Source organism: Tachypleus tridentatus, chromosome 10 (genome assembly GCF_004210375.1).
Source record: "Tachypleus tridentatus isolate NWPU-2018 chromosome 10, ASM421037v1, whole genome shotgun sequence".
Lineage (NCBI taxonomy): Eukaryota > Metazoa > Arthropoda > Merostomata > Xiphosura > Limulidae > Tachypleus > Tachypleus tridentatus.
Window position 1 is genome coordinate 145,390,420 of NC_134834.1, and position 26,620 is coordinate 145,417,039.

The window sequence follows — 26,620 nt, forward strand, 5'->3', positions numbered from 1 at the left end:
TTCGTAATTTGAGGGTCGCGGGTTCGCGCCCGATTCGCGCCAAAACATGCTCGCCCTCCCAGCCGTGGGGGCGTTATAGTGTGACGGTCAATCCTACTTTTCGTTGGTAAAAGAGTAGCCCAAGAGTTGGCGGTGGGTGGTGATGACTAGCTGCCTTCCCTCTAGTCTTACACTGCTGAATTAGGGACGGCTAGCACAGAGAGCCCTCGAGTAGCTTTGTGCGAAATTCCAAAACAAACAAACAAAATCATATAAATATAACTTATTTCTAATGCTAATATTCAAAGTGATTATACCAAGTTCACTAAATCAAGGGGGAGGGAAAAGAAGAGAGAGTTCGTTTTGAATTTCGCACAAAACTACACGAGGGCTATCTGCGCTAGCCGTCCCTAATTTAGCAGTGTAAGACAACAGGAAAGGCAGATAGTCATCACCACCCAATGCCAATTCTTGAGCCATTCTTTTACTAACGAAGAGTGGGATTGATTTCTAATATTACTACACATAATCTTAAACTAGTCAATTTTTTCTATTGAATATTTAATGCATCGTATTGCTCCAAATCAACGCCCCTAGGAGCATTTCAAACTGGAAAAGTGAGGGCGCTCATTTTAGTATTTGTACAGTTCCGGGTTTTATTTTTCGTACGTAATTTGTTTGCTTCAATGCTAGTGTGTATGTGTGTTTTGGTTTGTTTTCCTTTTTTGTTCAAACCAAAATTACGACGACAAAAGTGGATTATGTGTTGGTTTACTATTGCTGTCACATAAAGTATGTCACACGGATTTAACCGCTAAAAACCTGGTTTCGTATTGGTGGGTAGAGCACAGACAGCTCAATGTGTAGTTTTGTGCTTAATTCTAAACAAACAAAATCGTTTTCAGAAACCATTTTCTATTTTTAATAATATATTTATTCAAACTGAAAATATTACCAGTGCCGCCACTTGTTAATTTGTTTCTTTGCCTCCGGGCCAGGCATGGCCTAGCGCGTAAGGCGTGCGACTCGTAATCCGAGGGTCGCGGGTTCGCGCCAAACATGCTCGCCCTCCCAGCCGTGGGGGCGTTATAATGTGACGTTCAATCCCACTATTCGTTGGTAAAGAGTTGGCGGTGATGACTAGCTGGCTTCCCTCTAGTCTTACACTGCTAAATTAGGGACGACTAGCACATATAGCCCTCGAGTATGCGAAATTCCAAAATAAAACAAACAAACAAATTCTTTGCCTCCAGGAAAAACAATAATTAATAAAACGGTCCGTGGAGTTTTAAACCTATAAAGTATCGAAGGTTTGTTGTCATCTTTCCAGGATTTCAACATATCAGTTATTTTCTAAATAAAGGTGGTTTTAAATTGGCCTGTATCACAAAAACACATATTAAAGGTTTATATTTTTATTTTAACAGCTCGATTACCGATTCATTTCAGGTACATTTTGTCGAATAATTCATCGTGCCTCTCAAATAATCAGCACATAAAGAATATTCTAGTAATGACGTAAATATTATTAAAATTTCTTTTTGTTACAGTTGGTTTTCAATTTGAAGTATGTTTTGTAATTATTTGAATAAAGTCAACGCAAAACAAAATATAATTTTCCAAAACAAACAATAAATATAACGTTAGTATATATATACACGGAAATGTGTATTTGATTTGATAAACCATATGCATTAGCGTTTTTTATGAAACCTGTTTATACATTAATATAAGTGTAATTCTCAAACCTAGAAATAAAATACATTTCGTCTTGGATGTAAGGATATAATTTCGTATTTAAAAACATCTGGTATGAAATGTATACATGAACGTCTGAAATTCCAAGTGCATTGTTTCACCACTAGATGGCTAGAAACAAGCGTAAGAGAAAAAAATTTAGTAATGAATAATTAATATAATATAAGGCGGTGATTGTGATAGAGTTAAGAATCATAGTATGTTTAAGATTAGCGCCAGAGGGTGTAATGGAAGAATTTGCCTATAAAATATATCATACTAATTACTAATCTTGAACCAGAAATAATAAGATGGTTTGTGATAGTCGAAGTATTAGTTTGTTTAAAATTTCGCGCAAAGCTACAAGAGGGCTATCTGCGCTAGCCGTTCCTAATTTAGTAGTGTAAGACTAGAGGAGAGGCAGCTAGTCATCATCACCCATCGCCAACTCTTGGGCTACTCTTTTACCAACGAATAATGGTATTGACCGTCACATTATAACGCTCCCACGACTGAAAGGGCGAGCATGTTTGGTGTGACGGGGATTCGAATGCGTGACCCTCGGATTACGAGTCCAGTGCTTTAATCACCTGGCCATGCTACGCCCAAAGTAATAGTAAAACGTAGTTAAACACATAAGGAACCACATTACAGGAACTACTAGTTTCATTTCTAAATGTCTGACAACATTCACTAGTTAACACAAAGCATGTTTATCAATAATAAAGACTAGCTTACTGAAATTTAGGTTATACACAGTTAACATTTATAACTTTCATCTTAATATAATTTTTCTCTAAACAATTTTATAAGTTGAATTTTGTGTACATGTATTTAAGGTTAACTGGTATAATTCTTTTCAATAAAGCTTCCACAGTAGAAGTCAGCTTTTTCTTTCAAATCATATTTCATTCTTTTGTCAGAATATTTTTCACTTTTAAAAAATTTAAAATATCAGTGAAACAGTATTTCTTTAAAGAAAAATACAGTCCACAACAAGGGATATATAAATTATATTTTATTATAATTCTAAACTTTATCACTTAAATCTCACAAAATAAAACATAATGGAAGAAGAAACTTTGAGTGAAGAGGATATTTAATACACTACTTCTTCATAACATACTGACAAATATAAAAGGTGCCCCCATTACTGGTGGCATGTCAACTTGTGGTAGTTTCCATTACAACTAAATAACTCGAGCTGTATAAGGATTACTACTTTTTCTATGACTATTCATTAGAATTTATCTAGTATTTCATTTCTTTGTTATTGAGGCCTCTGAACCTATTATCATTTCTGAAGAAAATGTAAAGACAAGTAAACTGTATACATTCTAGGGTTACAGATCCAGCACTGAACTGTACAATGCTATTTACAATGAAATCAATAAATAAATTTTATACAAAACAACTTTTAGGCCAAAACATAGTTTAATACAGAAAAGCTGTCATAAATTAAGGCGACCTAAATCTTTTACTACTACAGTTTCCATCTCATTGTCATTATCATCGAGTTCGACCCGACTATTCTTGTTACGCTTTTTGTCTTGGCTTGCTTGTTTTCTTTCTTTTCTCTTCAGCTCCTGACGCTGTTTGTTGGACACTTGCTTCTGAAACAAAATCACAGCATGCTCAAAAAATAAAACACTGCAATATATGCACTTTTAAGGGCCTTTTATTTTTTAATCTCATTTTCACACACTGTAAACCTTTATTTTTATCCATCAATAAAACCTTTAATTCCTAATTATTTAGGACACTGAGATGAAATTTTAGCATAATTCTTTAAAGACAATCATGGTGAAACTTCACAGTTACATATTTAATATCATACTATTGACACTTAACTGAAATTTAACTTCACAGTTACATATTTAATATCATACTATTGACATTTAACTGAAATGCACTTGTGAGGCTTACAGAATTATGACTAGAAGTCAAAATCAAAACTTACAAAGTAATAATACACACAATGCTGTAAAATACAGCATTTATTAAGCGATAAACTACGAACTATAATAAATATCTTTGGAAACATGAAAACAATTTATTCATTTAGCTTTAAGTACAGAAGTTACCAGGACCTAAAATAATCTTACATTCAATTTCATTTATTTTTCTCAGTGTTTCCATTTTTGTGAGTCTTGCACACAGACACATACACACTTACAGATAACAGTTTTGTGGGATATTTGTGGTCAAGCAGATGCTTTAAAGCATATTGGATTAGGTTATGTACCACTCATAGTTTAAAAAGCTATGGGGATCATGATAGCTAAAACTAAATAGCAAAATGCTAGTATAATACTTTTAAAATTCTTAAACAATGATTAAAAATTATACTAAAACAGTCAACAATGGAGGGATGGTCTATATAGCAGTACATAAAGCAACTACAAGTGTGACATTAATCAACTTTTACAACATCAATATAATTATGATAAACATAATTAAATATATGGAATAAACAAATGTGACCAATTCTAAGAACTTTACTTGCTATTTTTAAGTTACAGATTAATTAAGACAAACAATGTGTTGAAACCAAATACTATGAAAGATATTGGCCTGACCAGTTTTTGTCTAGGTGACGTTCTAGGCTGCTGAAGTTTAGGCTTAACACCACTTTCAACAAACTGGCTTTTTGAAGGGGTTCGAGATTCTAGCGACGTTAATAATTCTTCCCCAAATATTCTTGTCCCTGTTCCATCTGGGCCCCATAAGCACTTATCAGGTACATGTTCTAGAAATGGGAAAACCATCTTGTTGGAGAGGTTAACAAATAAAACCATTCTTCTAACATTAAGAGGAGTTTTCAACCCTCTTGAAGTCAACAGTTAGTGCTTATAGAGTTTATTATTATTATTACCACACTATATTTCATCAACTAGTTCTTGTTTACAATCAAATTCTGACATAAATAAACCTTTACTGCTAAAGAGAATATACTTATGTTTATTAAGATCCTGTAATCTGAAAGCAAGATGAATCCTAAAGAGGATAGTTTATTATCAAAAAACATTTTGAATCACTATAAAACCATGAAACCATATCAGAAGTATTTTAACCAAAATCCAGTTATTTTTAAATTCTCAGGAAGGTTAATTTTAAACTTTTTAAGTGAAAGTAACTGATGTCTAATTTTTTTCTTCTTCCTGAAGTTAAAATATATCAACTTCTGATGAAGTTATTAATCTGGAGATCTGAAAGGTTTTATGGATTACATTAATTTGCAGCCTGCACTTAAGGCATTTTATTTCAAATATCTGAAAGTAATATAATACAAGAGATGTTTTCATTGTCATTAAAGAATCAATCCTAAAGTCCTTTATAAATTTATAACAAACTATCTTAGAATTCACTTTTATCCTCTCTAATCAATGTTACAAGTAGCAACATACACATAACATTTCAGCCATATTAAATAAACTGGTATAACAACATGTAACTTAGTTTATTTAGTAGTAAATTAATTCAAAACATCTGTTAGTTTATTTAATACTAATTGACTTTAAACTGAGAATCAACTCTACAGTAATTGACAAACACTAAAACAGCTCACTATTTTAGTATTAGTATTTTAGAATAATGTATTGTGCTTATTTTTACAGAGAAAGATTCATTTGAAACTAGTTCCTGTCATATTTATGTCATGATTTTGGTAAAAGTCCACTGCTTTTCACAAAGTATTTACGTATAAAAGACCTGTTTTCAATGTTAAACTATCAACAGACACTTGGATATGGCCAAACTTCTCAGCTAAAAGTGAAAGGTTGGTAGTGTGAAAGTTGCGAGAATAGCAAACACTGTGGACATAATCATGAGAAATGTTCATGTTGAAGTTAAACAACCAGACAGAAAGAGGTTGTCCAAAAACCATAGCAGCTAAACAAAATAGTTTTTTTTCATTCAGAATTTTTAGTGCATACTGGAAGAATTTAGAAATTTACATGTTAGAAAAAATAACCTCTGACCTCCAGATAATTTAAACGTGTTTTATTTCAGCCTATAAGATTGTTGGAGGTGCTTTTAACAATGTGTAGAATATCATCATTGTTTCATGAAATGTTCTAGTATTATGGAATTTCAAAAATTATTTAACAAGTTAACATGTATTCTCCTATTAACCAGTGTTTGTAGAAGCCACAATGAAGTCATAACAGTTAAATGTAGGTTGAATTTTTTTTTAAATGATTAAATAACTTTGCAATCAAAATAGTGTAATACAATCGTCAAACAAACAAACAGTAAGTAAAAGATAATTTGTTACCACTTTCATTGTCTTAGGTCTTTCAGTACAGATATGTTTGATCAGATCTCAGCCAATAGAAAAACGTTTATTGGTGTTTCTAGTAAAAAAAACAGATACCCTACATATCATAAACACATTGAAAACCTTAGAATTCAAGTTCAGAATAGAATTACCCTAAATAAAAGTAGCTTTCCTTTTGGAAGACTCTATCAACACAAAAATAACACAGTGGGAGTTTCAGTACATTTTTCAAAGAAAAGGGCATGAAAACTTAAAATTAGACATTAGTCTAATTGATTTTCTATTATTTAAAATTGCCATTAAAACAAATTTCAATTTGAATATCACATGGCTTTAGGGTTAACAAAAAAAAGCAAAGGACAAAATTAGTGCAAGATTTTCTATGTTTTCTACTCACTGCTTTGCTACACTGGGCATAACATGGCCAAACTTTCATAAACACTCTATATAAAGAAATCTAGGTTTGAAAGGGCCTGTTAAAGTAATGCCTTTCATATACATGTATTTTCTCAAGCTCTGTCAGTAACATTTTCATTATGACTGGACTAAGTTTTTAATAATTTGGGTTTTAAGCCATTTGATTGGTTATCACCTGATTGATTAATCAGTTTGGATACCAGCACCAATCATTAACTAAAGTACTTAGTTTGTGTGGAAGAACAGTTTTAAGATTTATATTTTTATCATAACATTTTTGTTTTACAATTTTTCTGAATGATAAGTTCATTTCAAAACTCCCTAGCTGAAGCTTTCTACTTGATTTCAACTAACGTCTTTTTGGAGAAAAAAGTCTGGAAAGGTAATAGGCTGTCATTCCATGTGATTGATCAATAATTGATTTTAAATCCACATATTATTTATCTCAAAAGATAAGTACCTTCAGTTTGTCGTGTTGAAAGAGCCAATAAGTTCATGATACAATCCACTGTTGCATCAATATCATACAAGTTATCTTCTAAAGTAGATCGGACTAGTTGCAAGTCCTAAAGTTTCATAAAAATATTCATTATTTCTCTCGTGAAACAAAAGAAAAAATCAGAACAATCAATACAGAAATTTTAGAGAAAAATATTGTGCATACAATTATCAAACTGTTACATCATTAGCATATCAATATTACAGAATTCCTTAAAACCCAAAACTACATGTTAGTTTGTACTAACAATAATAGTGACTAGAAGTTTGGTTGGTTTCGAGTTTCACACAAAATTACACAAGAACTATCCACACTACCTGTCACTAATTTAGAAGTGATAGAATAATTTGAAGACATCTAGTTACCACCACCAACTCTTGGGCTATTCTTTTACCAGTAAATAATGGGATTAACTGTTATATTACAATACTGTCATGGCTAGAAGGGTGAGCATGTTCGATGATAGTAATTTAAACCCAAAACCTTCAGTTTGCGAGTTGAACTCCTTAACCACCAGGCTAGTGATTAGAGAAATGATTGTTAATTATTTCCCAGAAAAGAAATTATTTTTCTGTGATGTGGTTCCCTTATAAATCAGCAATTAGTAATAGTTAGAATGAGCAGTTTTTTTGCAACAGAATTATTAAGCATAAGATAAAGGCTATAATGGTTTTAGTAAATAATTAAATCTACTTCAATTAATCATTTTTGTATGTTAGATACAGAAAGGTACAATGGTGGTTTCAGTCAGTATGGTTTTGCATCAGTAAAACATTAAGTACAGAGTACACAGAAAAGTTAATATGTGATACTGAAATGTTAGCCTTCACAAACAATAATAAAAATACAGATATATAAAGTGTTACATTGACTTCCAAATAAAGTAATACATTATGCAAGTCAATCAGATTAATTAGCTTTCAAGTACTGGAACAACTCCTGTAATGACTAATAATTGGCTTACATAAAAGGTATTTCAACTAATGATCCATATTTTGTTATCCAGCCAATCGTCCTGAGCTCTATTACTGGGTAAAAGGCCTCGTGCACAAAGATATACAAACATTAGAAGTATCAATTCATAAGCATCATAACAGCAACTTTTACAGCAGACAAATTCTGTCTTTAATAACTGAAACATTTCTACTTGTACTGAATCATCTTCAGATAATTATCAGCTACTGTGGGTCAAAACTTTTGTAATCATTAGCATCAGGCTTGCCTACTGTAAAAGTTGCCAAAACAAATGAACTGTAGTGAAAATGCTAATATACACCTTCCTAAGTTTAAACCTTTATTACAGTATTAAAGCTTTATATTGTTTAAGTTATCGCTACTCTTGTTACAGTGTGAATGCCTTTTCCAAGATGGCAAAACATGGTTGTAATAGGTCTTATGATAAGTATAATTAACTGTAATTATGCTACATGAGCTAGTAAAAGGCATTCTCACCATAACAAGTGGCTTATATAAACAGTGTTCCAACTTCCACTGTGCTTGTTCTTTACCAACTGGCATGAAGAGCTCTGGATTGAGTGAAACACGTGGTCGACAATAGACGTGGCAAACACAGTGTGGTTGAAGTATTATTATGATACACTCTTCTAATATTTGGAAATCTCTAGCAGACTAGACACAGAAAATACTATTAAAACACTAATCCACAGGTATAATTACCAAGAATCACCACTCTTACTGTCCTGTAACAACACACATTAGTAATGGATCATGATTCACAGCTTAGACATTCCAGAGTTGTTAGATCTAACCTGACACCCCGTGCTCTGAACAACTTGAAGTTCAAGATCTGTCAGATCTACAGAATCAGAACTGTCCTGATGAGTGCTGGTACTTGTAGTGCTACTTTCTGACTCTGTAAGGGGTCTTTGACCATTCTTATAATCCTTTGGCTTCCTATTCTTCTGAGAAGACATATCTTGTGGTTCCTAAAATTAAAATGAATAACATTAAAAGTTTCAATAATACCTACAGTCGATAGTATGAACTCTTACACAGGATTATATTTAGGCAGCTTTAAAAAGTAAGAATTCTTGAAGTAACATAACAGGGTTAATAACATTTGTCGGAACATAAGTCTTGAAGCTATGACAAAATTTAAAATTGCACATTCATTGTATGCAGTATAATTTATTACACTGCTTTACAGGACAGGGCAAACTATAATTCTAGTATTTTATGATGTGTCAGTGTTTACTACAGTTGTTCCATATTCACATTTATGGACAGTATGGATAATTTGTATAGTATGTTACTTCTTTAGTATTAATATTTAAAACAAGTGATCCATTTCTACTGAAAATGTTAACATATATCATCAATTTTCTTCATTACTGTTTAGATAAACTGAAAAATATTTCTCTAAGTATTATGAAAATCATTACGATTTAGATTTACTTGATCAATGTTAAATTAACACTATAATTCTAAAGTATTCATTCCCCACTTTCATCACTTAAAACCATGTGTATAATTTCAAAAATAGAAGAAAAATATTCATTATTAAAAGGGCAGATTAGTAAACTAGAAAATATTCATTTACTTAATTAGAAAAATGCACAAAATAACTGTTGGAGATATAAGAAAAGCTATTTAAAAAAGTAAAATCTATAAATGGTTTTTATTCTTCATTCTGATAGTGTTTTAGTCTCATGGCTTAAAAATCACTACTCCCATCAAAAATGCTCGAATTTGAGGATATGTACTGAATTTTTAATAGCTATTTCAAGAACTTTCTAAACAAAGAACCTGGCCTCCAGCACTGAATCTTTCAGTGGCATAAGAACTCATAAGGTCCAGCATGGCCAGGTTGGTTAAGGCGTTCGACTCATAATCTGAGGGTCTTGGGTTCGAATTCCAGTTGCACCAAACATGCTCGCCCTTTCAGCTGTGGAGGTATCATAATGTGATGGTCAATCCCACTATTCGTTGGTAAAAGAGTTGGCAATGGGTGGTAATGACTAGCTGCCTTCCCTCTCGTCTTACATTAATAAATTAGGGACGGGTAGCGCAGATAGCCTTCGTGTAGCTTTGTGCGAAATTCAAAACAAAGCAAAAACACCAAAGAACTCATAAAAATTCATTGTTTTAATATCTTTGAAAATTATAGCTCTTGGAGTAAACATATGAAATACATTGTAAACAAGGATAAACTTACAATTATGAAATTCAGTAAAAATTACAATTATTTAAAAAAAACAAGGAAATCATTTAGTCATCATACATATAATTTGGTTATATTAACAAATTAAGGAAATTAATCCAAGTTAAATATTATCTTCTCAGAATAACTTGAAATTAATTACAATATTTATAATAACTTAAGAACCATTAGTATTTTTAAATACAGTGTCATTGAAAAGAAACACTATAAATGCTTAATAAGCAAGGTACTTTTTTCTTTTAATACAATATATACAAATATTTTTAAGAGAATGTAGTTAAGTAGATTCCATTTCTTAACAGTAATCAAACCTAACACTATTGTCTTATTTGCCATCTTTTCATGTTTTAACAGTTAACGAAAAGACCTACCACTTACTATACGCTCAATACCATAGCAAGCAGAAACAAAGCAAACAAAATTCTAATTTAATATCAAATTGCAGTCTAACTAAACTGATCAAATTCACTTGAAATTAACTAAAATATTTGTAAGAAATTACATCAGAAAAACATTATGTTCAAGGAATCTTGATACAAAGTGATTAAAAACCCTATAACGTAAGCACTTGCAAAAGATGTACCTGTCAAAAGTAATTGTGTTATAAGTTTATTTTTTCTATCACTATGTAAGAAATTAATAATATTAATAACTATTATTATTTGGCATTCAAATACAAAAATCATAGATTCCCTTGCAGTTCAGTGTTTTGCTTTTTATTAAATTTTCAAACCTCAAACTGCAGACTTAATGAAACATCTGGTCATGAATATTGTATTCCCAAAGAATTTAACTTTGCTAAAGCAAACCTCAACATATTCCTTGGTGCTAATTATCAGGAAGTTAAGTAGGTATAACTACAAACATTCTTCTGTATTAAACATAAAACACACACTTACAGATAACCTGATGTTAGCAGGTGATTCACTATCATCTCCTATTCTTCTCACACTGGAGTAATGCTCTCCATTATGGTATGATATATGAATTTCAGGTGCTCCTTTTTTTTCAGTGCCCCTTATCTTTAAAACAGTGAAGAAAAAAAAATCCATATTAAATACTGACATATGAGTGAGTTTTAATTTTTAGACAATGTACAGAACATATTATGAAGATATACTTTGGGAAAAAAAATACTTAACACAAAGATCAGTGAAAAATTGTCATTCAGTAATTTGTCAAATGATTCTTTTACAAGATACAAACCATAATTTTATATACTGGCTTGAAACAACATGACTATAATACTTGAAAAAAAATTAAAGAAATTTTTAATGTCGTTCTGTGATATCTATCTTTCAGAGGTTTGGACCAACTTGAAAACTGACAAGTTATTTTTTTCACAAATTTAAATATATATTACAAAAATATATATATTGTCAGTTTAATTATAACACAACAATAAAAGCATTACTTACAAATACAAATAAAGTTTTAATATTACCAATATTATGGTGGAGCACTGGATGTTTTTCAACTTTTAATATTTGTTTGTCTGAATGCAAATTACTTGATATTCTTAAACTGAATTCAGAAATTTCATTTAAAATAAATGTTTTATTATTTAATTACAATTATGTGATGAGTATATGAAAATATAAAACCATTCCAATTGAATTTAAGAGGAAAATGTATTGCTGTACTTTTCCTCTATAAAATACACCTTTTTCCTCAGCTGGTTATGATATAGGTTTTGTTATGTAATGCAAGCATATGTTTTATACTGGATAAATACTTTTCATGAATGATTAATAGTAAACAAATTACAACTTCTACTCCTTCTGAAACACAGTGAATGTTACAGTAAAATACAGTAAAAGTCAAAAAATAAAACTAACTATTTAGAAACCTGAAAAGATTGTTCAGAATATAATTTAACCTTGTGAACCACAAGGACATATGAACAGACAAGCAGCATAAGCAATCATGCAAGTATCCAGAGGAGATCCAAATCAAATGGAACCTTTCTCAAGTGAATGTGATGTTGTCATCTATTCAAATCATTTTTAAAACCATAAAAATGCTAATAATGAGCACAGTTTCTGTACAAAAAGAGAAAAAGCATATTTATTTTAATAAACTTCATCTGTAGCTCAGTAAATTAGATTCCACTATGAATCTGTTACAACAGCACAATATAAATTCATAACTTATTTGATAATCAATGTAAAGATATCTTCACCTGCCAAAGAAGGTATAAATTCATTACTTATTTGATATTCAGTACAAAGATATGCCTACCTGCCAAAGAGGTGAATTAAGCTGATGAATCACCACAACTACTTCATGAAAGCGAGCAAATGCAACAATAGCATCATTTCCTGCATGAGTTCCTGATTCTGAAAGGTTGGACACTATAAGAAACAAAAAATGATCAAATTGAAACAATTGTATAGCATCGTCAATTAACCAAGTTTTTAAACAACTCTTATGGCCTATCTGGCAGCCTTGGTTAGTAACGAATAAAAGTTACTTCACATGCTATTCACATAATCAGTGACCCAAGTTAATGACTATTTTTTTACGGAACTTTACGTTAAGCCTTTTGCCATTTTATAACCAGTTTCTTTACAGGTTTTCACTAACTGGTCATTTTATTGAAACTTAGTGACAGTAAGAGCTCAAATATCTTACACATAGTACAGTGATAAAAAGGAATTCTTCTAAATAAACTGTTAAATACTGAACCTAACCAGTTTCCTTATTCTCTTAATTATTAAAATGGTTTTCTCTACAAAGTTCAAATAGCTGCCTGAATAAATGTTTAAAAACAACACCACATTTTGTATATTTATTGTTCAGATAATCAGATACTATTAGCACTATTTACCTGAAGGAAAAATGTATTTTAAAAGACAAAAATAAATTATCTTAACGTACAAGGAAAGTTAATCAAAAAAGAAAAAATAATTTTTAGACTTAAGCACACCCTGCCACCAGTCACTGATTGAAAGGAAGTCAATATATTGAAGAGCTCCTTAGAGTTGATAAAAAACATTAAAAAGGTGAATTTTTAAACTTTAGTTTTTACAACTTACAATGTTTATCAAATGGTACATCATCTTCAACAAAAGGTTCAAAGTCCTGTCGATGATTTTTCATGTAGTCAACTACATTTTGACGATGCACAAGGTGATTTCGTGTGTGTCCTTCAAGTTGATCTCCAAGTGCTCTGAACAAACAGTTACTGCAAAATAAATAGTAACAGTAGCACAAACAATTTTATTTTTTTACAAACCATAGAAACTCAAAGAACTATTTGAAAGGAAAAAAAAAATTTTTTTTTTAAATCACGTAATAAGAAATGGAAATATAAGGCCCTTAATGAAGAGAGTTATTTTTAATGGTGAAAGTTGTTGTAATTTGCCTACTTTCAAAGTATTAATTCACACTTCTCACTTCAAACATGGTTGTAATTTCTTTATGGCATGGGTATTTTTACTTGACTCTAAGTGATAAGAGTAAAAATGAAAATGAATTAATATGAATAGACTTGCCACGCTCTGTTTACAATATGATAAAACCATAAACACCAACTATTCAACACCAGGACTGCACAGAGAACACCCATTTATTCAACACCAGGATTACACACATAATACCCAATTTACTCAACACCAGCACCACACAGAGAACATCCATGTTACTAAACACTAGGATCATAAAGAAAATGCCAACATCAGGATCCAGGATCACGCGTACTTATGTAATAAAATTTTCAAAACCTTCCAAATGAAAACTTATTTTGAAAAACCTAATCTGCTGACTTTAACAGCATGTGAATTCTGCCAAATTTAATAAGTAATGTTTTATTATATTTCATAAAACAAATACAGTAACAGCTGTTTGAAAAGTTCTAGCAATAACATACAATGAAATGCAAATTAAAATGTTTTACTTATTGTCTTATTTTTTCTGTTTGTATTTTGTTTCAGGCACAATAAATATTCTGCACATGTTCTAGCAGCCAGTTAGCATCCATGCTAGACTGATTTTGACCTTTCTGGCATACTTTGATGTTTGACCTAATAAAAACAAAGGTTTATTCAAACAAAACCATCAAATAGGACATTAACTGAAGTTTTACATGACCACCTTTAACTGAACAAAGTATTAACAAACTTTTTGTTCCTCACAGCCCCTCCTTGAAGAAGTGTAATCCAACAGGAATAAACTTCTATACCATTCTGTAATTTTTTAATTTGACAAAATAAGTCAGTACCAAAGTTTCTAAGTGCCAATTATGGCAGTACACTCAGTTCTCTGACAATAAGCATGAACACACTACTTGTTATGCAAATAAAGACTCTTCCTTTCCACAAACACACTTACAGGTAACCTGTTGTCATGAGAATAATAGGTCACAATTTTATTTTTTTTTAGTAGTGTTCAAAATAACCAGTTTCCAGTTATCTGAGAAAACTAAAATTATCACAGGACAACTAAAGTACACTGCTTTTGTTGTCCATAGGATAACCATATAATGATCTACTTCCATGGCAGTCTATGCATCCAGCACGTACTGGCATGTTCAGAGTACTACAAAATTATCAATAATACATTTATACATAACGTGTTCCAATTTCTGCAAAAACACGACCAACTATTTACTATAAGACTACATTATATCTTGCAAACCCGTCACAACTTACAACCAATAACAAATTGCCACTCAAGAGATTTTGACATTACCACATTCATTTTACCACTTACATCTTGCATGTTTTGAAACATTAGAATTAGATATTGTTTTTGATACAAGTTGTGGATCGAATAATTAAATAAGCTTTCTTTTTTTGCTTTAACTTTGCAGCAAAGACAAATGATCAAGACAAAATAGACAAGAAGTTTTTGAAAGTAGAAGCCAACATAACTACATTAAAAACTAATTCAAAGCAATGTTCCAACATTGCTGGAGAAATGGTTGTTCATGGATGAAGTAAGACGAAGAAAAAGTTTGTAACCTTTATCACAACTAATGCATTCATTCAAGTATGTACAATTACACCTTATTGCAAACAAACATAACTGGTCCGAAAACTGTCAGCTGAACAACCCAGTCAAAGTATTATTTTGAATGCTATCCAGCATTTTTTAAAACCATTAATACTGCAAAGTCACATTTATATTGAGTTGTAAATAATATTTCCACTTATACTAATTACCCCTTACTTGTATCACAACTGCATTGTATATCAGTTAGTAGAATGAGGATTACTGGTCAGACACATACTACCAATGTTTAATTTATGTCAATATGACGTCCACCTGTTCTATGTTGTAATAAGCAACTGTTATTTAACATGTTATCCTAATTTAATTGTACAAATCAACTGCAATAAGATGTACTTTTCTGTTTAAATTTTAAGAACACCCCAACCCTGCAATTGGGTATTTCTATATCTTGCACCTTTGAACATCAAAGTGTACTTTTACCAACTTGAGTTTTAATAACAACTGATTAACCCATCTTTCCCCAATATACCATGTTTTAGTCCCAGCAAAACACTCATTCAGTACATAATTAAAACCCAACTGATTTTTATTGATCACAATTTCAAATTGCCAATGAGACAAATCAACTTGTAACTGACTGACTGTTGAACATACATCACAAAACATCATCATACCAGCAAAGTAAAGATTCAGTCACATGGTCACCAAAATCATCATTATCATAATAATACATGAATTAATAGTGTTATACGTAACAGTTTACTGCTACAATTCTACCTAACAAAGAACTGGAAACATTGTGGGTCTACAAAAGTTTTAGGCTTTATATTTCAACATGGCCTTCAGCTTGTAAGTATTCTATGATGTTTGTTTGGTTGGTTTTGAAATTTAGCACAAAGCTACACAATGGACTGTCTGTGCTCTGTCCACTATGGGTATCAAAACCCAGTTTTTAGTGGTATGAGTCCCAAGACATACTGCTGTGCCACTGGAAGGCACTTTTCTATAATAACCCATACCCATGTTTAAACTATATTTAAAACAACAATTATTCTGAATAACTTTATTGGTTGTTAGAATGTGCTCTCAGTCATCCCAAACTATGATAGTTACCAGCAAAATCATGAACTACTCTAAGAATTTTATTCATTTTAGATTGTAAAGAAAAAGTTATAAGAACACAAAAAACACAAAATATTATCAACAGCAGACACCACAAAATTGTGCTTACAGTCCTGATTGTCCCTAAAATATTCAAGCTTAGATTATGCACTCTAAATAATGAATGACCTAATCAAGTATAAGCTTATAAGCTGTTAACAAAAATTTGTATCATGTGCAACTGCATGATTATCTTGTTACCATTTAAGTTGGCATTTTCCTCCCTCTCTCTTTTTTATTAAGTTCAGACAATAACTGATGAAGAACATAAGACTAGAAATTAATCATTTTGAAATGTTTATGCTAAAAATTCAACTACAGAAATTTTGAAACATCCACAGTCTTTATTTTATCAACAATTTTGTGATTATAAATTTCAACCAAAACGTTTAAGCTAATTTTTCCCTAACAACATCATTCCAACAATAATCATGTGACACTGGGTATGTTAATTTGTAAATGGAGGGACAAAGTTCAAAACCTGTTACTAATCAGTGTTACCAAGTGAACAGGCTTACAATTTTACAAGTCAAATTTTATAGTTTGTTTACACACTAAAATAAACACAATGGTTTGTCATCAGTGACAACACTTTCATAACAGAAATTATGATTTCTGGAATATCATTAACATAAAGTAGTAACAATGGCAAACCAAGGGCAGACACCCTTGGGAACACCACAATTTACTCTTCCCTGCTCTGAATACTCTTTCAACATCCCAATTCTCAGTTCTACCATTTACATAATGACTGATACATCTCTGAGCTATTCCTATAACTACATAACCAGAGACTTTAACCAACAATTTCTGTACATGAACAAAATCAAATCAATATAAGTATTAGGTTTTGATTTGCAAAACTCTCATCAACTGATTTTGTTCCAATATATACACAAGTAATTCACAATAATTTTGTTCACACTGAATGATATTTAACGGTAGTTTAACACACTTGAACCTTTATACTTTGTTTCTCATATTACATCTGCATATTCTAGAATATTCCACATTACTTGGAATGTTCATGAACATTTCATACATAAATAACCACAATGTCCCTCTTTACTTCTGTATGATAAGACAGTAGTTCCTAGCACTTCTACAAGACAATTTCAGGTAAGTTAAGTTACAAATGATTACTGAAAGTTTCTTGGTGACATTCCTCCTCCTAGAGCACTATTTACAGCAACTGGATCCCTGCATCATGGGCTATTGGGTGACCAAGGTCTAGATGCTTACAGGACAATTTAAGATTACTAGCTATGAGGAAAGATGATGTTGTTCTTCAAATCTATCTAAGAGCATGGTTTACTGCTTCCAATACCATTTCTGTTCCTTGCAGTGATCTTCCAGAAGGTAAATTCACTGGACATCTATGATATCTCAAAGAACTCACTGGTTTGGCATTCTTTGATCCAAAGAATGATCCAACTAACAGTAGTAAAGGCACTAAATGAGAAGGAAAGCATAGATGAACCTCCAAGACATATCAGTTATATATCAGAAAGACATGTCGAGTAAAGGTCTCATTACAAAGAACACAAGAGACTTCTTTAGGTGCCTCAAAAGCCCATCTGGATTTCTGAATTACATTCCAGAGTCATGAGTGCTTAGAGAGTATTGCCACTATAGGCAGTTCAGTACTTGAATGTAATAAATGACACTGCTGAGGCCTTACTAAGGTGTATAATGTTATTATAACAAAGAAAGAATAGGAAGAATTCCTCCTTCAAGACTTGGATGTTTATAGAAGATGCTTTCCTGACTGTGTAAAAGTTACTAACCATATCAAAATTACAATTATGCTATCATACATGCAACAAAATAATAATATACTTTAAATAAATTATTTTATATTACATACTACTTATGGTACCAGGACACTGCAGACAAGAACTTCAGTGTCATTGAGCAAGCTCTAAATATGGTCCAAAATGGATGTAGTTTGACAATTGATATTTTTCTTGTACATTGGACAAAATTAGGAAATGGAAACTTCAAAATGTTTAAATAAAAAGGACCACCCTAATAGGTTTGGTTTGTTTTGAATTTTGCATAAAGCTACTCCAGGGCCATCTCTGCTAGCCACTGGCAGTGGGTGGTGATGACTACTTGTCTTCCCTCAAGTCATCACCACCCACTGCCAACTCTTGGAATACTCTTTTACCAATGAATAGTTGGATTGACCATCACATTATAATGCCCCAAAGCTGAAAGGGTGAGCATGTTTGGTGTGAAAAGGATTTGAACACACAACTCTCAGATTACAAGTCAAGTGTCCCTAATAAGTAGAAATCAAACAATATCAAAACTTTCACTGGACTTTTCACTTCCCTTAACATGATATGCTTTCCAATAAATTTTAAAGTCCCGAAATGATTATGGAGACATGAACATCTCATTAATTAAGTATCACTGAGCTCCAACTCTTTTTGTACAAAATGAACCTTTTGTACATGATAAAAGTTGTAACTGGTTAGTTTTGGAAGGAATAAGATATTTACATACAACTCCAATTAGCATTTTGTCTTTGCCATTCCCAAAGTGGCACCTTAAATTTCATATTGTTTAACATTTCAAGTGTAAAACATTAAGTCTACTGTGTATATGTACCATATAATTTTCTCTCCATGTCACTTCGGTGTAGAATGAAGACCTGTGGTATAATATCTATGCTAGATTTGTCCCAATTATATGATTTTGTCACCATTTGCTATCTTTGGCCTCCTCATTACAACTACCTTCTGCCCATTTGTTGCTCTAACTGTGATCATTAATACAATAACAATTTAAAAGGTACTCAGTGGTTACAAAGTATATTCAACAGTTGTAATTTTTCTTTCAAACTGAATGTTATATTTTGCTAGGTATTGACTGCTCTCCCCAAAATGATTTGAGACTTATGGAAAGATCTGAATGATGCAATACTTCTGATAATTCAACTTCTGCAGTACCTATTACCACTATTCCTCAGTTTAACTTCCTCATTTTATCTTTATTGTTTACTCTCTTTTTATGATACTCCTTTCATTTCCTATCAATATTTATTTTTCTTCTTTTGAGTTCTTAATAAAGCCATTTCTCTTTTTTGCTTTCTTTAGGTGTTTTATCAGGACCTGTACACTCAGAATTCTTCAGAATTTAGCTTTTCTTATAATGTCTGTTCTTTTCACTACAACCCAAGTCTCTACACCTTCTCATCTAAGTTTATAGAAACTCTATTATCAAGTTCTCTTAATCAAGTCACCTGTTATATCTCTAAATCATCTACCTTAACCATATTCTAAATAATTTCTTTAATAACTTCTTTACGTGGTCTCTTCTTTGTTCTTTGAATAAAGAAAGTGATAAAACATTAGAAAACCATTTTCTCTTTTTTTTTCTTTTTTAGCTTCATATTAATCACATAACTTACTACATCCTTATCTTCTTTTCATTTTTCCATATCATTTTAACAACCCTTGGGTTATTTAACTTGCAGCTTCAATAGTTACCATTTATTTTTTCCACACTAGTTAATCTCACCTCTACGTTTTCTTGATAATTTCTACAATAGTGTCTTTTTTTTCAGTTCTTTCATTTATTCTTTATTTAACTGAAGGTGTTTAGTGTAACTGCTACCAGATGTCAACATTTTTCATAAAACTGCTTCATACTGCTTTTACATTTACCTTCCTCTTCTTCTCTCTCTCCCGTTAGGCTAAAGTCTGTCAGCTGTATCATCCCATGAAACATTACCACTTGCTCTTATCCAGAAAAAATCCACCTTCTCTTACCTCCTCCAGTATTTATAAAGCTTTGCTCCAGTTTCTAGGACAAGTGTTAAATCCCACAGTGGCTAGCTAGGCATGTCCTGGATTCTTAAAACTGATAATTAGCACCATTCCTTTGTCTCTGGTTCCTATATTTACAAATCTACTATCACTAAACCCAAGATAGGCTGGACTTCTAAATATCACTTTAAATTCAGTGATATTTTAAGACACTTTCTACATAACACATGATCCTTGACTACTTTCCCCTACACATATTACATTCATTTTGCTAGTGCTCTAACACTCTTGCTACTTAAATGTGAGAGTTTTTCCATAAGGCTATCATCATCACTAGTTTTCAAAACTGACTTCTCTTCTGAAAATGTTCTAAACTTTGAACTATTGGCTAAGGCATAACACAAACATACACAACCAAAAAACTAATTAAATATTTTTGATGCAACTATAAACCTTAGAAAAAATAGAGAAACAACAAGCAATACCCTTGACAAATAAATGTTTAAGCTATGTTGAGTAAAACAAAAAATTGCTCAGATAACTCTCGACAAGTAAACAATTTCAAAATAGATAAGTAAGTACACGGAATAGGTAGTTGGCAGATGAAAGCTGTATTTTAACAGTTAACTAATGTATATCTTAAAGTGGATTTTATAAAACTAAAGTTTACATGTCTGATGAGATGAAAAGAAGTTTTTGATATTCATTATGTCTAGGCTTAAAAGCGAGTGACACATACACAAATGGGCCCCCACATTATACAATTTTTTTTTAATCTGAAATTTTTTCATACATTAATTTCATGGATGTATATTATACATTTTAACATAACAGCACGTAACTTCCAAACAAACCCCCACATTAAACTTTTTCCCTATCAATAAAATACATAATTAAAATAATTATTTCACTCCAGTTAAAACTACAAAAACAAGAAGTAATTAGGAAAATATAAAACAGGGTTCAAAAATGTTTGAAATGGCTTATTATTCAACCTACAATGTATTTTAAATGGCATCATGTTAGGTTGAGAGAAGTATAATCTATTTTTGTTTATCAAAACAATTATTGTATTGTAATAAATGAAGAGAAACTTCACATGTTGTGTTGATTATTAGCAGAAGTTTCTAAACATTTTCAACTCATCCTTACCATGATGGGGTTCCAGTAAATGCTCAATAAATGAACTGCTTATCTATAGTAATAGCTTTCACACTATGCAGAAATCACTGATTTTTGCCATGTCACATGTAAACACAATATATGTCATTCCCAGAAAACCAATAATCAATTGATGTATTGATCTCTCAATCCAAATAAGGTTATATAATCAAAACATCAATAAGAAGATGAAATATCCTATGGAAAATGTCAAAGGATGGCACACTGAAAAGCGTATGGAGCTGTTAGGAAATGCATGCCCTCGTTTGTCAAACAAAGCTGAGATCTGATGCTTAGGACTGATTGTTTAGAATTAAGCATAAAGCTACACAATGGGCTATCTGTGCTCTGCCCACCATAAGTATTGAAGCCCAGTTTCTAGCAGTGTGAGTCCTTATACATACCACTGGAAGGCCTGACTTTAAATAATATATCTATGAACAGCTGCTTTGTAATTGTGGATAAACTAAGTACTTGTTTTACAAAATTTAAATTATTTTATACACAAAATTATAATTTTTCAACATTACAGGTCATAAAACTGAGCAATGACTGTAGTAACTACACTATTCGTTATGCCTTTTAACAGCATTAGGGCCCGAGATGCAAAAATAAATACACATACTAAAAACAGAGATAATTCAATGATAAGTATTAAAAAAAGGTATTTAATGATGTCTGCTTAATTATTTTTAAACATGCAATTACACTACAAGTGAGTTAATTTTAATCACCTGAAAAAACACACTCATCATGGAAAAGTCACATTGCCCTAATACATCCACTACTTGTATATATATGAGAGGATATGTGGAATTTGAGGCCTGTAAAAGTTAAGCAATAACAAGGACAATAAGTAAACTGATAAAAAAAAAAAAAGACAATAAACAGCAACTAGTTTCATATTTATGTAATCATTTACTTCAAACACCTTACAAGACCAAATATACTGGAAGGTAAGAAATTTTATTGTTTTTAAAACAAAACTAACATTGATAGAGTGAATACACAATCAATTTCCAACTTTCAGTGGAGTTTACACAGCCTCAAAAAAATATATGTGGAAATAGGAGTAAATTTTCCTGATTTTAAAAACAGAATAACTATTACTCTCAAGATAATGATGAAATTAAATGCAACATTTCTAATGCAGAAATGTCTATACACTGAAGCCCTGCTGCAGCACAGAAATAATTATAATGTGCAGGTCAGTCTTGGAAAGCAACTGTCATTTAAATTTATCTGTTTAATTGGTTTATCAGTACTACTTCAATTGGCTTGATGCTTCGAAAGAACAGTGTTATAGTACAGTCTCAATAACACAAGCCCTGTAGACTGTATTACAGCTAGAAACCTGTGTAATTGCTTTACACATAAAAGTGGTACAAAAGTATATTTTTAACCTCAATCTTTTTGTATTTGAATTAATACAACCAGGAGTGAATTGGGAAATTAAAATGTTCCACAACTTTCATTTTAATATCAGCTATCTAGTAAACAGAAAAAATATCCCCCCTTAAAAAAAATCAAATAGGGTACTGCAGTTAATGCTGCATAGCCTATATGTTATTACTATTTAAACAACTCACCCACCAATTAAAATTATATATGTCCTCAATGTTTATTAAACTCATTAACCACCTTAGTAATTCTATCAATCTGCCAACCACACATAGATCCATAACGAACACAAATGAACTGAAACTACCTCACAAAATAAAAGAGGAATCTTAAAATCCTGTTTATTACTCATCTACACTATAAGCCATTAATGGGAAACTGAAAACCATATTTAAAAACACAAATTAAATAGTGTTTAATAAAATAACTAACAGTTTTTTCAATGGACCACCACAAAATTGGAATTTTCCTGGTATTACTGTGACCCAATCCACCACTGAACACACAGGTATACTAATCAAATCCTCTAGCTTTAAAATAACAAATATGTTTTTTGTCAGTTGGTTCATTATAAATGTTTATGAAGCTAAAGATGTATTTATTCTTATAAAATACAGTAACACCTTCTGTCTAGAAACTATTTTCTTATTATTTAGTTTCAGCACCCTTTACTAACACCTAACAGCCATTCATTGAACTTTTCATTTAAGACTAAACAACAAAATAGATCAGGGATAGAAATAATGATACCAAATTACATTCACTTGATGGGAAGCTATCAGGAAGATGGGAAGCTATCAGGAAGATTACATTCACTCATGTAAAGTAATATTTCCCCACAAATTGTTTTTCACTTAATCAATGCAATATGTTGGCCATAACTAAAGGAATGCAGATGAACCATGCATTCCCTTATTGAGAATGGCAACTAAAAAAAAAATATATATATATATATATATATATAGCAAAGTGAAATTCTTTAGGAATGTAATATATCAATCCCTACAGATGTCATCTTGACAAGACTATAGCTAAAAATACATGTGCAGATTAAGTTAAGACATGTAGAACACTAGTTGAAGGAGTCAAGAGTACTGTTATGTGTGACTCATACAAAGATAAACAGTGGTTGTTTTTTAGACATCACACGTATTTCTCCATCAGAATATGAGTAAAACAAGACAGAACCAGGTAATTTAGTGAAAAATGTTCAACGTATTATCAATCATTCACAAAAACAACCCTTGTTGATTATTACAGGACTAAGTGATGCATACCATTATTATAATGTCTATGAAATTTTTGTATAAAGAATTAAATTAATACAGTTACTTGGGTGACATGTTATAAAAAATCCTTTCTCTACTATATTTTGTATCAATCTAATTCACAAATTCAAAATATTAAAAAATTGTGAAAATTAAACTGTTTTCATGAAATTGTTGACTTGAAATTACCTGATAATTTGTCTTTATTTGACCTCTTGAAATACTTACTAAAAACAACTTAAAAAATAAAAAATGAGCACAGTATATAGATAATACTAACGTGTGTCCTACTTTCTATGTCAAATTGACACATCAGAATAAACTATAGTCATATCCAATGAGTAACCCAACACTCAGTGACCACCTTGCTTCATCCATTTTATTGACATACAATCTTCCTATTTTGGTTCCAGGTTACACTAGTGTCCCACTGTTTACTGTAGTATCAGCTTTTGATGTGTGTATATGTATGTATGTATAAGCTCTTGTATGTATATGATGTGTAATGCACTACCATGGGCTGTTATGTTGACAAGGTTTATGCTAACCAATATTTATTGAACTTGTATTATAATGGTCAGCTCATTCAAACTTACCCATCTCCTGGGATTTCTCTTAAACTAAGGTTCATCACTGCTAACTGATTATTAAAACTGGCAAAGTTCTCATCATCAGCCAGATACGAGTCATGAAACTTGCTCTGTCTGTCTTTCTGGTGTGCTGGCTTCACAATATTCTTCTCACCTCGTTTTGTCCCACTCTTAGCTGAAGTATCAGTTTTTTGACGTCCCATGTGTTCATCCCTGGAAAAAAAGATGCAAAGCTTTCCTTGTAATACACATTACATTACAATAATGAACTTACCCCTTGAATCAAAGAGATATAACCATGGAAAGGACAACTGGAGATAACCATTATCCCAATTTTAGCTATCACCAATAGTTATCAATTATTGATCTATTTCTTTGCAACACATAACTATTTAAATTCACATAGTTTAAAAATAATACTAAATAAAAGACCAACATTAAAGCAACAGCCTGATACTGTGACAACTTTTCTAAAACAAAATGCCAGGCTTAGAGTTGACCATGGAACCACACACATATAATGGATTGTTAAAAAATGCCACTTTAAACTTAGCCTAACCATTACAGTTACAGTATATATACCTTCATATGTATGTATGTAGATATTTCAAACAGCCTTTCACCACAGTTTACATTAGCTAAATCAAACTTTATAGTTTAATTATGTAGGGCACTCAATAACAAAATGTGATGCAAACTAGCCCAAAAAATGGAAGTAACTTCTTTGCACAAAAACTGAAAATTATACTTGCAAACTGTAGTAATTTTATAGATTAATCAAAATGTCTCATAATAAGACTTATAAGAAAACAAATGTTTATTTGTTGCATGATTTGATTAGATCATAAGATAGAGTTCTTAGCCAAACTGAACATCATAAAAAATCAAAAGAAAAATGAACAACAAAAAGTTTAACAACTTTAGACCAGTTATTAATGAATAAAATAGAAATTACGATTGATAAATATTTAGAATTGAAGAATAAATCAAAACAGAAAACACAAATTACAAATAAGGAGAAAAAAATCACATATCACAAAACATGAACTAAAAGATTTCACTTTCCACAATAATTGTGAATCACAAATCATGTAACACGAGTAACATTCTAGACTGGGGGATTTTCAGAAGTAGGTGGAAAAAGTCCGCATAGCGCTGCTCTAGAATTTTGGCTACATGTTAAGTTCCACTTCTAATACCTCACAAATTATTTTAATTTCACCATCTCCATGAAACACTTTTGAACTGGAATTTCAAGGCTTAAAAAAGTTGAAAATTTTAGTTATCTGGTCCGACTGATTCAAAAATACTAAACACGGTAAACTCTAACGGATAAACTGAAAGAGTTTTCGGCCTTTGACCTCGTAAGTTCTAACTAATTCAGCTGAGACACACGTACTGCCTCTAAGTAACAATGTAAGTTGTAACTTTTTTCGTTAGAACACAGTGCTATTCCAAAAACAAAAACCTAAGTTCGCCATAAATTGTTATTTAAAACATTCCTGGATTAATATTATTTAGATAACAAGAACATTTATACCTAAATATTCAATAGAATACTCTACTGAGCTTTGATTACCGTTTCATCAGAAATATCACCTTCCACAAGGAATAAAACAACTTAGCAAGTATCGCAAACACTGTTCTCTCCGAACGGATTGGTTCCAACGACACCTAGACTAATGATGAAACCACTGGAAATTCGATGTTTGTTCCAGTTGGTTATTTGCACAAATGCTAATAATATCAGCTTTGTTCATATTTGGAAGATGTATAAATTTTCACCTGTTTGTTTCTTTCAAAACTAAGCTCATTTAGTTATAAGATCAAACTTAATATTTTTATCAGTGTAAATCTACATATAAAGTGTGTGACTTTTGCAAATCTTAGGCCCATCAAAAACTCTGGAACAATAAACAATCACAGGCTAAAAAAATTAAAATGCATATTTATATATAATTTCTAGTTTCTTTAAAAACAATAATATATATATATAAGTGATATAAAGACCGAACTACATCTCACTGAGAGAGGAAAACGATTATAACTTAAAACGTTTTTAGAGTATTCGGAAATGTTTGCTTCTAGTATATGCGGCCCGGCATGGCCAGATGGGTTAAGGCGTTCAACTCGTAATCCGAGAGTCGCGGGTTCGAATCCCGGTAGCACCAAACATGCTCGCCCTTTCAGCCGTGGGGGCGTTATAAAGTGACGA

At 31.5% G+C, this 26,620-nt stretch overlaps 1 protein-coding gene across 4 annotated transcripts; it reads right to left on the reverse strand.

The window, feature by feature from the left end:
* Nucleotides 1–2,717: 2,717 nt before the first annotated feature.
* On the reverse strand, nt 2,718–26,142 carry LOC143230533 (OTU domain-containing protein 3-like). Of its 4 annotated transcripts, none has more exons than XM_076464270.1 (9): nt 25,985–26,142; nt 24,412–24,618; nt 13,131–13,279; nt 12,334–12,446; nt 10,992–11,114; nt 8,681–8,857; nt 6,873–6,978; nt 4,296–4,465; nt 2,718–3,326 (listed from the first exon to the last, which is right to left on the reverse strand). In XM_076464270.1, the coding sequence occupies exons 1-9, from the start codon at nt 25,990–25,992 to the stop codon at nt 3,168–3,170; spliced, it is 1,212 nt and encodes a 403-aa protein (XP_076320385.1). In that variant the 5' UTR covers nt 25,993–26,142; the 3' UTR covers nt 2,718–3,167. The 4 variants fall into 4 exon arrangements, with proteins under 4 accessions (XP_076320385.1, XP_076320384.1, XP_076320386.1 ...); XM_076464269.1 differs by having other exon boundaries at nt 2,718–3,329; XM_076464271.1 differs by having other exon boundaries at nt 2,718–3,329; nt 25,946–26,088.
* Between the last annotated feature and the right edge of the window lie 478 nt (nt 26,143–26,620).

What these genes read in the sequence shown, in the direction of transcription:
- LOC143230533 (XM_076464269.1), bottom strand. An exon ending in AGAGAAATCCCAGGAGATGG is followed by an intron (nt 13,280 to 24,411) that starts GTAAGTTTGAAT and finishes TTTATTTTGCAG; the next exon opens with TAACTGTTTGTTCAGAGCAC. An exon ending in TTCAACACGACAAACTGAAG is followed by an intron (nt 4,466 to 6,872) that starts GTACTTATCTTT and finishes TCCCATTTCTAG; the next exon opens with AACATGTACCTGATAAGTGC.